At 32.3% G+C, this 13,876-nt stretch overlaps 1 protein-coding gene across 2 annotated transcripts in view; it reads right to left on the reverse strand.

Moving 5' to 3' along the window:
• LOC106116725 (uncharacterized protein DDB_G0284459) overlaps nt 1-11,639 on the reverse strand; it is a 65,283-nt gene extending 53,644 nt beyond the window's left edge. The window contains exon 1 of one of the 2 annotated variants that reach the window (XM_013310687.1): nt 11,279-11,639. In XM_013310687.1, coding sequence (XP_013166141.1) covers nt 11,279-11,407 — 129 coding nt within the window. In that variant the 5' untranslated portion in view covers nt 11,408-11,639. Of the gene's footprint in view, nt 1-6,322; nt 6,603-11,278 lie in introns of those variants that run through there. The other variant, XM_013310688.1, reaches the window with a different exon arrangement.
• Nucleotides 11,640-13,876: the final 2,237 nt, after the last annotated feature.

Below are 13,876 nucleotides of genomic sequence, written 5' to 3' on the forward strand. Positions count from 1 at the left end.
TGTTAAGTACAATTTTGTACGCGTTTCTTTTGGTTCCGTATGGTAAAAACTTTCATTTATTGCCCGTAGCAAATCAATGAGCAATGACAATGTTGAGTACAACAAAGTTTATGTAGTCATATATTTGCGAGGATAATAAAAGAAATTGTTTAGTCACGTGTTTCCAAAAAGAGAAAACAATGTTTTGTAAGTTGATATAACCGAACGTGATAGTATTTGGCTTTTGGTGTGTGGTACAAGTTACAAGAATGTTGCGGGAAGATTTATTTTTACTTATTTTATTTTGTTTATAAGTATGTAATTTGATTCAAAGGATTTTTATTATTATTGAACGCATCTTCAATTGCGGATATCCGGATTGCGAATTTTAGAGGCCGCTTGTTCGTTTCATAATCAGCTTAAATTTGTCCACTGCTGGACGTAGGACTCCCCCATCGATTGCCACAATGCCCGGTCCTGTGCCGCCCGCATCCAGTGCACTCCCGCAACCTTGACCAGGTCATTGGTCCATCGTGCGGGAGGCCTACCTACGCTGCGTCGACCCGTCCGCGGCCGCCACTCAAGGACTTTTCGGCACCATCGGCCGTCCGTTCTGCGGGCAATGTTGGCCATCACCACTTAAGGTTTGCAATTCTTCGTTGAATAAGATAAAAATTGTTCATTTACTACCTTATAAAATATCATTAAAAAAAACTCAAATTTTAGAAATTAGTTTTGATAAGTTTTTTGATAACCCTTTTTCATATAGAAAATATTTTTTTACGGATAGATCTACGTATATTACTTTAATTAAAGAAAGTCATTAATTTTTTTTTTTAGAAAATATTATTTTACGAAATATGTAGATACTGTACAACTCGCTACAGCTTATGATTTGTGATCCAAACAATTACATAAACATTCACCTCTCTCATAACCTTTGAGACGACCATAACTCTTGTCTCATACTTTTGATCAGCTTTATGTTACCGGAATAAGGTTGGAATTACTTTAACAAAAGGGCGGGTCAAGAATTTTTATAGTTTTGAATTGTTATGATGGATCCATCACAATGACAAGTTCGCTTTCGAAGCGAAAACAATAATTACCTAAACATTGTATTGCGCACTTTTAATGAACAGAGGAGAGATAGAACGTGCAGAATAATGATTTTACCATCTTTATCCATCCCCTCCCCTGCCAGATCCACTTAGAAATAGGCAGAGGATTAAAGTTTTTCCTCTGGGACACAAATAAATCTAAAGTTGCTTAATTACTTCCATTAAGGACTTAGCTCTGACGCATTGAATCTAATTTCAACTCATTAAAAGCATATTAAAGTTATTTTTAGACAATCGGACGTATCAAAAGGAGATATGACGCAAGCCATGATGCATCGCAGAATCAATGGGCATCCTTATCAGTGTGCATTCAAAATGGCCGCTAAATGACCGCGAAATGGTGGAAAATTAGTGCATTGCACGAATTAAGGCTGTCTTATTCTTGAGTATTATTAATTGTTTATTTTTCGGAATTTAAAAAAAAAACTGGCTAGAGAAGAATTCTTGTGTCAAGTTTTAAATAAATCTGACAGTTCTAACCTATATATTTACTTTATTTCCAAAAAAAATCTTTTTCCAGAATTTTTCTTTATAAATGAAAGTAATCGTCAACAGCCAGTTTGTTTAAATACCATAAAACTTGTAAAAATAAATCATGGCTGAACCAATAACGTACTTGTGACAAAAAAACTTTGTTTTTTTTTCACGTGAAAAATGTTATGTCAAATTGTACGTCACACTGACAGATACCAAAACCTTTTTAAACTTTAAATGTCTTGACTTTTTACCTCATTATTATTTACTATTATTATATTTAGAATCTAATAATAATTTCATTCACGTTTCAATGTTTCAAAATGTCAAATGCATTAAATTAATTGCATCCTTAAATAAATTGCCCTTTGACACCTGACTAGGGTTGCCACTATAAAATTGGTCACATTAATAATATAAAGGGGAGTAAGGGGAGAACGGAATCTAACATCTAATCCGACCCAACAGTCAGCCTCACCTGCACGCGCCTCTGGCGGCGACGAAAGCCGTGGTACTCCCTGCTAGATAACAAAACGAAACTTTGGCGACCGAGCAGTGGCGGTATAACCATACACCCGATTGCGCAAGCAGTCGGAAGAGGCCTCAGCAGCCTTGAGGAGTAAATAACCTCATAAAGGTCTGGTGCAGAAGGTAACGGGAAATCACTGCACTATTTTCCCTAGTAGCTAACTTTATGGAAGAGTTATTCCAAGTTAGCGGTCAACCTTCAAGACTGAGAAGCACTAGAAGAAGAAGAATAACATTAATAGTTTTTGCTTTAGATGCGAGAAAAATAACCTATGTATACCTAAAACCTAACTGTAATAATTATATTTCTCATTTTTTATCTGAAATTTTCCAAAATTGCGTATCAAATATAATTAGTAAATTAAAAATATTTTTGCAGAAATAAATATCACCGTTAATATTCAAATCATGTCTTATTATAAAAAATAATTTGTATTTTAGAATTATTACACAAATAAATATGAATAATAATTGTAGTAACCCTATCACAAACAAATAGGTCAACCAAATGTCGATTCGGACGGACTTAACAATTACGCGACAACTAGCGCCATCTCTTAGCGCCTCTTCTAATTATGGAAACGTAGAATATTTTGTTAGAAATTACGCAGTCTTAAAACGTTAATTTTACCTACTATTAAGCCTAGAAAAAAACTTGATTGATGAGGTAACAATAAATACCAAAATATAGTATTATTAATAAATAGGCGATGTGTTTTCAATGATTGATTGCACAAAACCGCGTTGGAGGTAGCCCACACGGCGTCATGTATCGTATGCAATTACGATTGCCAAATAACTGCCTACGGGTTCAACGGTTCATCATTATTTGCATGTACTTTCTGCATTAAATTAATATATCGTAACCAATTAAGTTTCGAAAGACATTCATAACGAACTTCAAAAATGTATCGAAAGTTATTGGCATTTCTATACATTTTAGAAGTTCGTTATAGAATCGCTTCAAAGCGAATGCACTTTGTATAACCCTGGTGAAATTCTATGATTTAATGATGTACGTTACGCAACGGGTCCGTTATGCTCTGGTCGGCATTGAACTGGGACATGACCGCACGGCTGCCGACTATAACTACTGCTCAGTTGAGATATTTTACGGCAGCACGCTGCCAGAAACAAACAATTAGTTACAATGTGAAACGTTGCTATAAGGTCTTTTACACTCGATGTTTTGTTTTAAATAATCGTTGATAATAAAATCAGGCTTTTATCGAAGTTAATATAAGTTATTCGGCGAAAATAATTTGATTCATACTAATATTATAAAGCGGAAGAGTTTGTTTGTTTGTTTTAACGCGCCAATCTCAGCAATTACTTGTCCGATTTGAAAAATTCCTTTTTGTTGGATAGTCCAATTATTGAGGAAGGCTTTAGGCTATATAACGTTACGTTGCGACCAATAGTTTTAATTCCGCGCGGAGTCGCGGGCGACAGTAGTACCTAATATAATATTTATTATGCTAAAAGATTGCTTACAGTATGTTAATTGATGAACTTGTATATTTCATTTGTTATTCTATGACGTTTTTGTATGTCTTACTGGCAGTCGCCCGTGACACTGTCCGTGCGGAATTTAAAAAAAAACATAGTTTGTAGCCTACGTGTTCTTCCAGACTATGTTCCACATCCATGCCAAAACTCCGACCCATTAAGCCGTAGATTTAAACATCCATCCATCTAAACATTCGCATTTATAATATTAGTATGATTGTTTGAGGAAAACCAATGAAGGATGTGAATGCATGTAATGGGCAGACGCCACCGCTCACTTGTCAAGGCCATATTTATGATATTAGACGAAATAACACGACTTAGATAATGACACAGCCGACATTTATCTACGGGTTTAGTACGAATCTTTGTGACAATCGCCATCGTATCGTCATCGTTAATTGACAAAATTGGTAAAGATTTTTAATGCACTTTATCCATGATAGGGGGCGCTGCATAAATATAATACAAATTTTATCGATATAAATACGATGGCGATTGTCACAAACATTCGTGATATGTCCAAAGATCTTAAAATATATGTACTATTGATATAATGTACTATGAATTAAATAACTTTTGAAAGATCTCTATCAGACTATGTTCTATATGTATGCCAAATTTCATCGAGATCCGTTCAGCGGTTGTGGAGATACATACCTTCAAACTTCCATCAAAAAATATTAGTGAGAAGTTAGATTGTTAAGATTTTAATATACTGTTAGTTATGCGGCCTGATATGTTTCTTAGGTAGTAGTCAAACAGTTGTGTACTGTCAAGACTTATAAATAGATTTATAAATGACCTAATCGAGACCTAAGTATTGATAAAAATTAACTATCCAAACAAAATGTGTCTCTTTGCATAGTTGGTACAATTTCTAACAAGTTTTAATTAAATTATACTTAATGAATATATATTCTCACGTGTGTTACGCTTATTGGGGTGTACAGAGATAGCAATAAATTTCCGCCTTTCACCTATTATACTAACGCTAAGTAAAATATGCAATTACCCATTTCACTGATAGATGGCGCTAAAAGGAAATTCGTCCACGAAATATGAATACATATTTATTTCAATATTAGTGGTCGCCAGAGAAATTGTCCGCGCGGATTTAAAAAAACTACTTAATTTAGTTATCATGTAGCTTATGTGTTCTTCCAGACTATGTTCTACATCTATGCCTAATTTCATCGAGATCCGTTCAGCCGTTCTAGAGATACCTTTAGCAAACATCCATCCATCCATCTTTCTTCGCATTTATATTAGTAAGAATAAGAATTACTAGGTCACTAGAGCCGAGAGGATATCAGTTAATAATTTGGGACCATTGAAAATGCAATGCTCTTAAATCCATTACGAATTAATAGACCCGTGTCCGCAATAAACCTTCATTCTAATGTTGTTTATGTTTGTAACCAAATCAATAAACGTGGCCTTTTAATTGAATTAAAAAGGAAATGGTAGCCATGAGTATGCTTGCGTAATAACGAAAATATATCCAAAACTCGCCTGTCTTCTGGAATAGCATTTTAAAGTTGACATTATCAAATAACAGATGTCGCTGAATCTCTATTAATATTTTATTCGAAGTGTTCGTGCTTGGATAAATCAGTCGTTTATCTTAATATATTCTATTATATTTTAAATATAATGTTATAAATGCGAATGTTTAGATAGATGAATGGATGTTTGTTTGAAGGTATCCTCAAAACGGATGAACGAAACTCGAGGAAATATACCTACTCTGGAAGAACACGTGAGCTACTAATTATGTTTTTTTTTATATTCCGCACGGCCGGAGCCGCAAGCTTTTACAATGTGTTAAAATTTAATGTCGCAATAAAGCTGTTTAATTGAGATCAATTGCTCAATAAAATGTAGTCGACCTTGTATATCGAACGCGAATTTCTATCGATTACGGATTAAATTTTAAGAATTAATTTTATATTTCGCTGTAATTATCTAAAATATATTTCTTAATACTATATTACAATCTAAAATCAGCCCAGCTTACCTTACCGTGAGTTCCTGAGACTAACATCTCTATATAAAACATGTCGTCTTTAACAAACCATAGATAAAAAAAAATATTTTAAACGGAGATTTTGATTTTATAATCCCGCGGACTAACAGAATAGACTTTAAACTTCAAAGAATGATTTTAAAAAAGTAACAAAGTTTAGAATATTTTGGAGAATTTAGTTGTGACCCCTTCATTAAAATAACAACAAGACTAGATTCACCCATCTCAATATTTATTAGAATCCACCACCAGGTAAATATGTGAAGAAAGCTGGAAAAGTGATCTTTAAGTAGTTATGTGCCTATTTGATAGTTCTACAAGCTTAGTCTTTGGTATTATTGAAGTTATGGAAACTTGTTCTTTGACGGACATAGACCATATGGTCAACTTTTGAATATGTCAGACATTAATTTATATGACTATGTCGTTAATATATCTTTATTAAATTCTGTATATCCTTTAAAAAGAAATATTTCGCAAAATTATAATAAAAACAAACATGTAATGAACATATTAACAATAATTTTAAATATTCTTTTAAATAAATTTTCAACATTTTTGTATTCAATTTTACAATAGAACTTTGTTTTATTATAACATTTTTCTATTTCTTTGTATTTCATAGTATTAAGTATAATTAGTTCTAGTATAAAGAATAACAGCTAAAAGCGAAAGTATTCACCTCTATGTCCTCGCGGTCTCGCACCACCATGACTTTTTTGAAGAAAATCTGTGGCATTATGTCACCTTTGATGCCACTCTTGTAACCAAATCAATCCGACACGCTACAACGGAATTAACGAATCGCACTTTTTACATGTTTCGTAACGCTTTGTCTATTTTTTATCTGTTTTCTGTCAATGTCAAGGTCACTGCATTAGTAATGGCGCCAAATGTCACGTTGCTTACGACACTTTGATTATTATGTTTTTAATCTGTATTTTTTTAATAAAAACTTTTCGGATTGTAAATTTTGTGTCAAGCCGAAACGTATTTTTTTTAAATTAAATATTATTTTATGATGGTTTTTAACACAATTCAGAACCTTTGCCGCAAAGCACTCGGTAGACAACTAAACTACGAAACAAGTATAGCGTTTCAAACGTTGTCTTGCTTCGTGATCATGTCGCAATGAACTTTACTTAATAAAGATATTGAACTTTATTCGAAAGGAAAAGAGTATAAATTCATTTAGCATGTTAAGCGAATTTATAGTCAATCACCATTATGACGTAAAAACTACCTTTGCAATGCACGTTCGATAGATTGTATCAACTATAGATATGATTTTAAAGGCTTTTATTATGAAATTTTTAAGTAATTAGTAAATTATTTATGCACCACCTATTTATCTGTCTCTTTTATCTTTATATATAGGAATAATTTTACACAATGCTAGTACATTTTGACGTACTTCGACGGTGACCTTTTCGGTAAAGTTCAAATATGCGGTGGGAGACGGTTTTTGATACTAGTCATATTATTTATACAAAATAAAACATCGCTTTCCATTTCATTTTGGTCTAAATATTTTACTTCAATTTTTTTCTATCTATTCTTCACTTTAATAAGATAGCTGTCGCCCGCAATTCCGTCTACATTGAATAACATAAAACTTAATAAGTAGATCCGTTCAACAGTTCTGGATCAAGTAAAAAATATCCATCCATCCAATCATTTGCATTTACTAGTGCGATATGTCTGTCTTTTTTTATATCATAAGATGGCAAACGAGCGAGCGGCCACCTGAAATCGCTGAAACAGCGAAGCGACCGCTGCCCATAGACATACGCAATTGCATATGCGTCGCCCCGCCCACTTTCAAACGAAGGAGGAGAGGATACACACAAATAAAATATTTGAATGGAAATTTGATATGGAAAGGGCCTTGCATCCTCTCATCCGGTAAGTCCACTTCCACTTCCCATCTTTTCCTTATAAGAAAAACGGTGGGAAGGGAAAGAGGACTAAATCAGTCCTCCGGGACGCACACTCATCAGACGAAACACGGAATTGCTACCACTTGACGCCTGTCTTCTGTGTAGTCGTGGTATATCACCGGGCGAGCCGGGCCAATTCGTACGAAGATGTTAAAGCGGGCTCTACCAATGTTGAAATAGTGCAATTATTTTTAAATGCGACGATCTACATTGTTTATATTAATATATATAATTATGCCTTGTATAGTCTGTTTTATTTCGTCTTCTTTATTCAATAATTTTGATTAAATATTTATGTTATTCCTATTTGTTTACGTACTATTGAAATTGAACAACAACAATTATCTAACACGTTGAATTAATAAACAATCAAATGTATTTCCTAACATATCTCGTCTTTAGGAAACGTAATTGAAGTTTATCTTTGTAAACAATGGTTTCGCACGTTATGCCAAAACATTTAAAAATAAAAGTGTGATTAAAAAACACTTTATAAAAAAGTAGATGTCACCCGCGCGGAATAAAAAAAAATAGTGGCCTATGTGTTCTTCCAAACTATGTACATACATTCTAACAAACATACATACATCCAAACATTCATCAGTAAGATAGTAAGAGTTAACACGTAAGATAGACGTCATAATTATATTTTTTTTTAATCCCAGAACAAACGCGGCTTTGCGGACAGACAGACAAAATTAAAAAAAAAATGTATTTTTGTTATTAGAAACACAATGCAAATACTTGATAATTTATGATTAACTTTTTTATTTACATACTTTTTTGTATGTGTAATTCATAAAAATCATTTATTTTTACACATTGATGAAGTTCACAAAATTAAAAAAAAATTAAAACTTTCACTTAACTAGATCTTTAATGTAATTAACAATATTATTACTCATATGCAAAACAGTTTTTTAAAAGGAAACGTTTCGTTACGCACTGGCGCGCATGCGCAAGCCGAATTCGGAGCGAACAAAATGGCGGGAGAAAGTGTCTAGCCACTTAGAATAATAAATATAGTTAATAAAAATCGTTCGTAGTTGTATGTAAATAACCTTAAAAGTTATTGAGGTCAGTGTGTTTGTTTGTCGGTAATAGTAATTTGTATGTAACATATGTTCTGTTCAATCGTGTGACATATTTCTGTAACACGTTACATGTGAGTAAAGAATGTGTAATTTAATGTAAATTAAGTACACTATGACATTACAACCTAGATTTTTAAACAAAGGAGGTAATCAGACAAATATCTAATGTAGATAAAGCCTTAAAGGGAAATAAAGAGGGGTTAAAAAAGGGAGATGTAGATGTCAAGTTTATAAAAGTGAGGTTATGTTTTCTCAAACTCCATACTACGTTACGGATTGTTATTCGAACTATTAAGATATATTGATAATGAAGGAAACAGATTATTAAATAGTTGATTATCTGTCCGATCCATACTTTCACTAATATAGATATAATAATTGCGTTAGAGTCTTAAACAAATTACCATAGAAATTATGCTTTGAATTATTATATTAAAGCAAGAAATTATTCTTTTTGTATATTTTGACTATAAAACCTCATTTTATTCAACTTTATGCATCTGTAAATATATAATAATGTATATATTAAAGTTATATTGTTTTAAATTTTAATCTTCAATCGCTGTTCGCTGCTGTAGTTTCAGATAGCAAGGAATGTAATTAATAATTTCTCTTATATGCACTAAGAACTACTAAGAACTTGTTTCTTTGCTTGTAATATTATCTAACAGTGAAATGTTAAAGAAAAATAGTCTTTAAGCAAGTTATATATTAACATACAAGCACTTCTAGTTTGTGATATAACGAATATAAACTGGCGTTGATTCTAGTTGATTCTAGTTGACTGATTTTAAAATGAATAGTTACCTCATGAATTAGAAGACAGCTTATTGTCTATCTCTTTCTATTTATCTATCTGTTTCTTAAACTATAACAGAAGTTTATTATAAAGGTTTGGATTGCCCTGTTCGGATAGTTTTTGTGATATCAACAGTACGACAATAGTGCTCATAATCACCGCATACAACTGGTATAATTGCAGATGCAATTATGAATAGACAATATGTTATAAGGGAGCACGAAAAGTATAATTGTTAAAAGTATGAACGTAAAGTCGTAGGTTTAAAGCCGTTTTTCGATTATTGTCGTGTACCTAAATTGTTTATGGTCCTAATTTAAAAAAAAATCGCAAATGGAAACTTAATAACGAAATTTCAATGATTATTTCTTACTATTTTCATCATTGTTTATGCTTTTTATATGTATATGCAACTAATGAGTTTTTTCACGAACCATTACTTCGCAGTAATTATATGTTTTCGTGTTTAGTAAACATGTTCCGATATTATTTATTACGGAAAAGTTATAAATTGAAAACCAGTGGTATAAGCGTTGCTTCTTGTCATTCAACTATCATGAAATATACGGATGGATGTTTGTTAAAAGGTATCTCCAGAACGACTCAACGGATCTAGCTGAAATTTGGCATAGTTGCAGAATTAGCCTAGAAGAACACATGCTACTTATTAAGTATTTTCTGAATTCCGCGTGAAACCAGTTACCGGCGATCACAATTTGTTGGACGAATTTTCATGCAGTTTTCAATAAACGAAAGATTCGTTCACAAAGACCGGGCCGGAGAGCAGAGCAGATTGTTATCACAAATAAAATTGAAAATTAATTAAACATGGATTGATTTTTACGTTTGCTCTTGATAAATCGAGCGAAATTCTGGAATAACTTCGAGATCCGTTCAGCCGTTCTGAAGATATTTTTAAACAAACATCTATACACCCATCCAAACATTCGCATATTAGTAAGATGTAGGATTAATATTTGCTATAAATAAATCTACTATAAAGTGTCTTATATCAATTAAGATAGATTTTCCTCCAAGTCCGTGATCTGAAGCGGTTTATCTCAACGACTGGATCGTGACTATGTGACATTGTCGAAGATGTAATGCAATACCACTTATAATAAGCATATAATGTAATTATTTATTATAATACATAGAAAGGTATGGATTTATAGTTTTTTTTAGAAAAATATTAGCAGTTTTTTTTGTAAATTTACTAATATTTCTTTAAACATTACAAATAAGCTCTAAGCTTGTGCTAGGATATGGTTTACGACATAGTCGAATTGCGGGATTCGAACCCCCGACCTCGTGATCGGAAATCCGTACCCTTAACCATTAGGCTATTGACGCTTAATGTATATAATCAATACATAATGATATTCGATATAAATCACCTAGTTATATTTAATTATGCACGTTTAATAACTAGCCAGTCAAATCAATGGGACTATACTAAATTGTTTGTATTCAAAATGCTTTAAAAAACTTTCGTATTTTCTATTTTTTTATCATATGCTTAGATTTTCAATATATTAGAACCCTTTTAATTTTCCTTTCAAAATCATGTTTATAATCAATTTTAACTGAGACCATAATATCTGTATATCGTTATCCCTGTCATTATCATTGAAAAACTCCTTTGAAAAACAAAGATGACAATATATTTATCGTTGGTTTCTATAATAATAATAAAATCGTTGGTAATTCAGGAATATATAGTAATACATTAGTGGTAATATTAAAATGTATTAAGGACTATGATTATTACCTAAATATATAATTGACATTGTAAAATAACTTACGTTTAAATCATATCCATTGGTTACCCAGGAACGTTTTCTCAAGTTATTGTATTTCTTTCTCCATTTTAATAGAAGTCCATCATTACTTTTACGCTTCTTCGAATGTCTATTAACAACGTAACGTTCCATTTTTTTCTAAATTAAACTAAACACTAAATACACAAATAAATTCGCACAACACTACCGTCATTAAACACCAGAGCGTTCAAACTAAATCCTAACTCAAAACAAATCTCTAACCATACCGGCACATTAGAATAATTATATAAAAATAACGAGAACAGAATTAATTACACGTATCTAAACATATAAACAAAGCATAGACTAGTTTAAAGAAAGTTCCACAATTGTCTTTGGATTTAAAGCTAAAAAAAAAAAACTTTTGCGCGCGCTTTTCTGACAGGAGCGTACGAGTCGTCCTGTTGTTACGCTTTGGTTTAATAATATCGTTTACTGACTACTCGCATTGTAAGGCTGCCAAATTGTATGTTTATCGTGGGACAGTCCCACTTTTGCACTTGTAGTTGTTCTTGTAGTGTGTCAGATACTTACAAATCTCATAAAGGTGTACACGTATTCATTAAATTAAATTATATTATTCAATTACGAATAAGTCGTTTACTTGTAAATACAAAATTACTTACTATTTATATATATTCGTTATGGAATATTGTTTTATAAAATAATTAGAATTACATAAGTATGCAATGGGCTTCTATTAGTTATATTACGATTGAGAAGTTTAGACAATTGCGACTAAAAAAAACCTAATTAAATACCTGAACATGAATCTAGTGTTTGACGTCTAATCGAGAGTTGATTTTCGTATAATGAGTTACAACACCGTAGTAATTTACCTAAGCAAAAGGCCTTCAGTGGCCCTTTTGAGGCTCACTTTTATGCTTCCGATTAGGCTATAGAAAAGTATACTTATTGGGAGTCTGTGGTTACTAGTCTACATCTTTGCGACAATTCAGAAAATTAGGAGTACAGATTATAGTAGATAAATTTAAATTAATAATATATAAAAACAGAAATAATCAATAGTGAAAGAGCACTTTCTTTAGTCTATGTTAGCGCATTAAAATTCATCTCGTATGAATAAATTACTTGCCCATTTGAGAAAATTATATAAAGTAGTGCCAATAACTTATTATCATACTAATATTATAAATGCGAATGTTTGGATGGATGGATGTTTGTTTGAAGGTATCTCCAGAACAGTATTGACCTCGCTAAAATTTGGCATACATATAGAGAGTACTCTGGAAGAACACATAGGCTACTAATTAAGTAAATCATTCCGCACAGACGGAGACGAGAGCGACAGCTAGTTTTAATCTAAATATGCAAATTATTTTTATGATAATATTGTAAAAGTAAAGATTGCCATTAGATCTAAGATTATAATAAATTCTGCATAAATAATAACGCCCCCTGTGGTGAGAAACATTTCATGCGCTAACATCTTACATAAAGATATATTATATACGCACTAATTTGCATATTTTTTAGGGTTCCGTACCTCATAGGAAGAAAACGGAACCCTTATAGGATCGCATTGTTGTCTGTCCATCTGTCAAGACCCTTTTTATTTATAAAACGTAAACTTGACAACAGAAGTTATACATAGATTAGCTAAGGGTTAAAATATTACTTATTTTGATTTGTGATTGGAAGTTTGAATTGTAAAGATACCAAAGTAGTATTATCTTGGTACGTATGACAGGATTTCCCTCAGATTTACTTAAAAAAAACATTTCAGAAAGAGTTTTTACATACAAACTTTTATTTAGTTTTACATATCTCGTATTTGTCATCAAATCTTGCAAATTTGATGCACTTTCCGGTTACTGTTTGAGCTGAAATTTTGCATACTTGTGTGAATCGCGTGACAAACCAATATTAGGATGACATTGTCCTGATCTGATGATAAATCTGGAAGATAGCCATAGTAACTTCGCAATGAAACGACATAACCTCATCAAGTTTGGGGTTGCATCGTCTTGACAAAAGGCTTAGTTTTTATTTTTAGATCTGTTAATTAACAAGCTTTTAAGCTTGTTTATTTTTTAATTATTATACATTTTTGCTGTCCCAATATCTTACTTTGGTTCGATCTTTCGGTTTCTTTTCTCAGCGTCAAATATTTATTTACACTCTGTTAGTTCAGAGTTTTCACCAAATGCCTTTGTTCATTCATCCATCAACTACGTTAACCATCGATTTGTTTTATAGACTTATTTCTAAAAAGTTAACCCAGGTCAAAATAAACGGGACAAATCCTTAGAAACACGAAAAAAATGTGTAACCTTGTTATTGTGCCTTATTTGCGTTACGGTAAGTTGGAACCAATACATTGGCGTGATTTGAATTCCGCTCAAACTCGACTGCCATTCGGGTTGCGACGGACAAACGACAATGGATACTTCGTATGCCACACACAGAACGTACCTCTTTGTCATACTCTTATACCCTAAATACTTGATCAAGGACGTTTCTGTGGGAATTGGTTAAGTTTGTCACACTTGGACATAGACTATCACATTCTTGGCCGACTCATAAGGCTTTTGGCGATTAATGTATGTATATATGATG

The sequence above is a fragment of the Papilio xuthus genome, unplaced genomic scaffold (genome assembly GCF_000836235.2).
Source record: "Papilio xuthus unplaced genomic scaffold, Pxut_1.1 DF827714.1, whole genome shotgun sequence".
Taxonomy (NCBI): domain Eukaryota; kingdom Metazoa; phylum Arthropoda; class Insecta; order Lepidoptera; family Papilionidae; genus Papilio; species Papilio xuthus.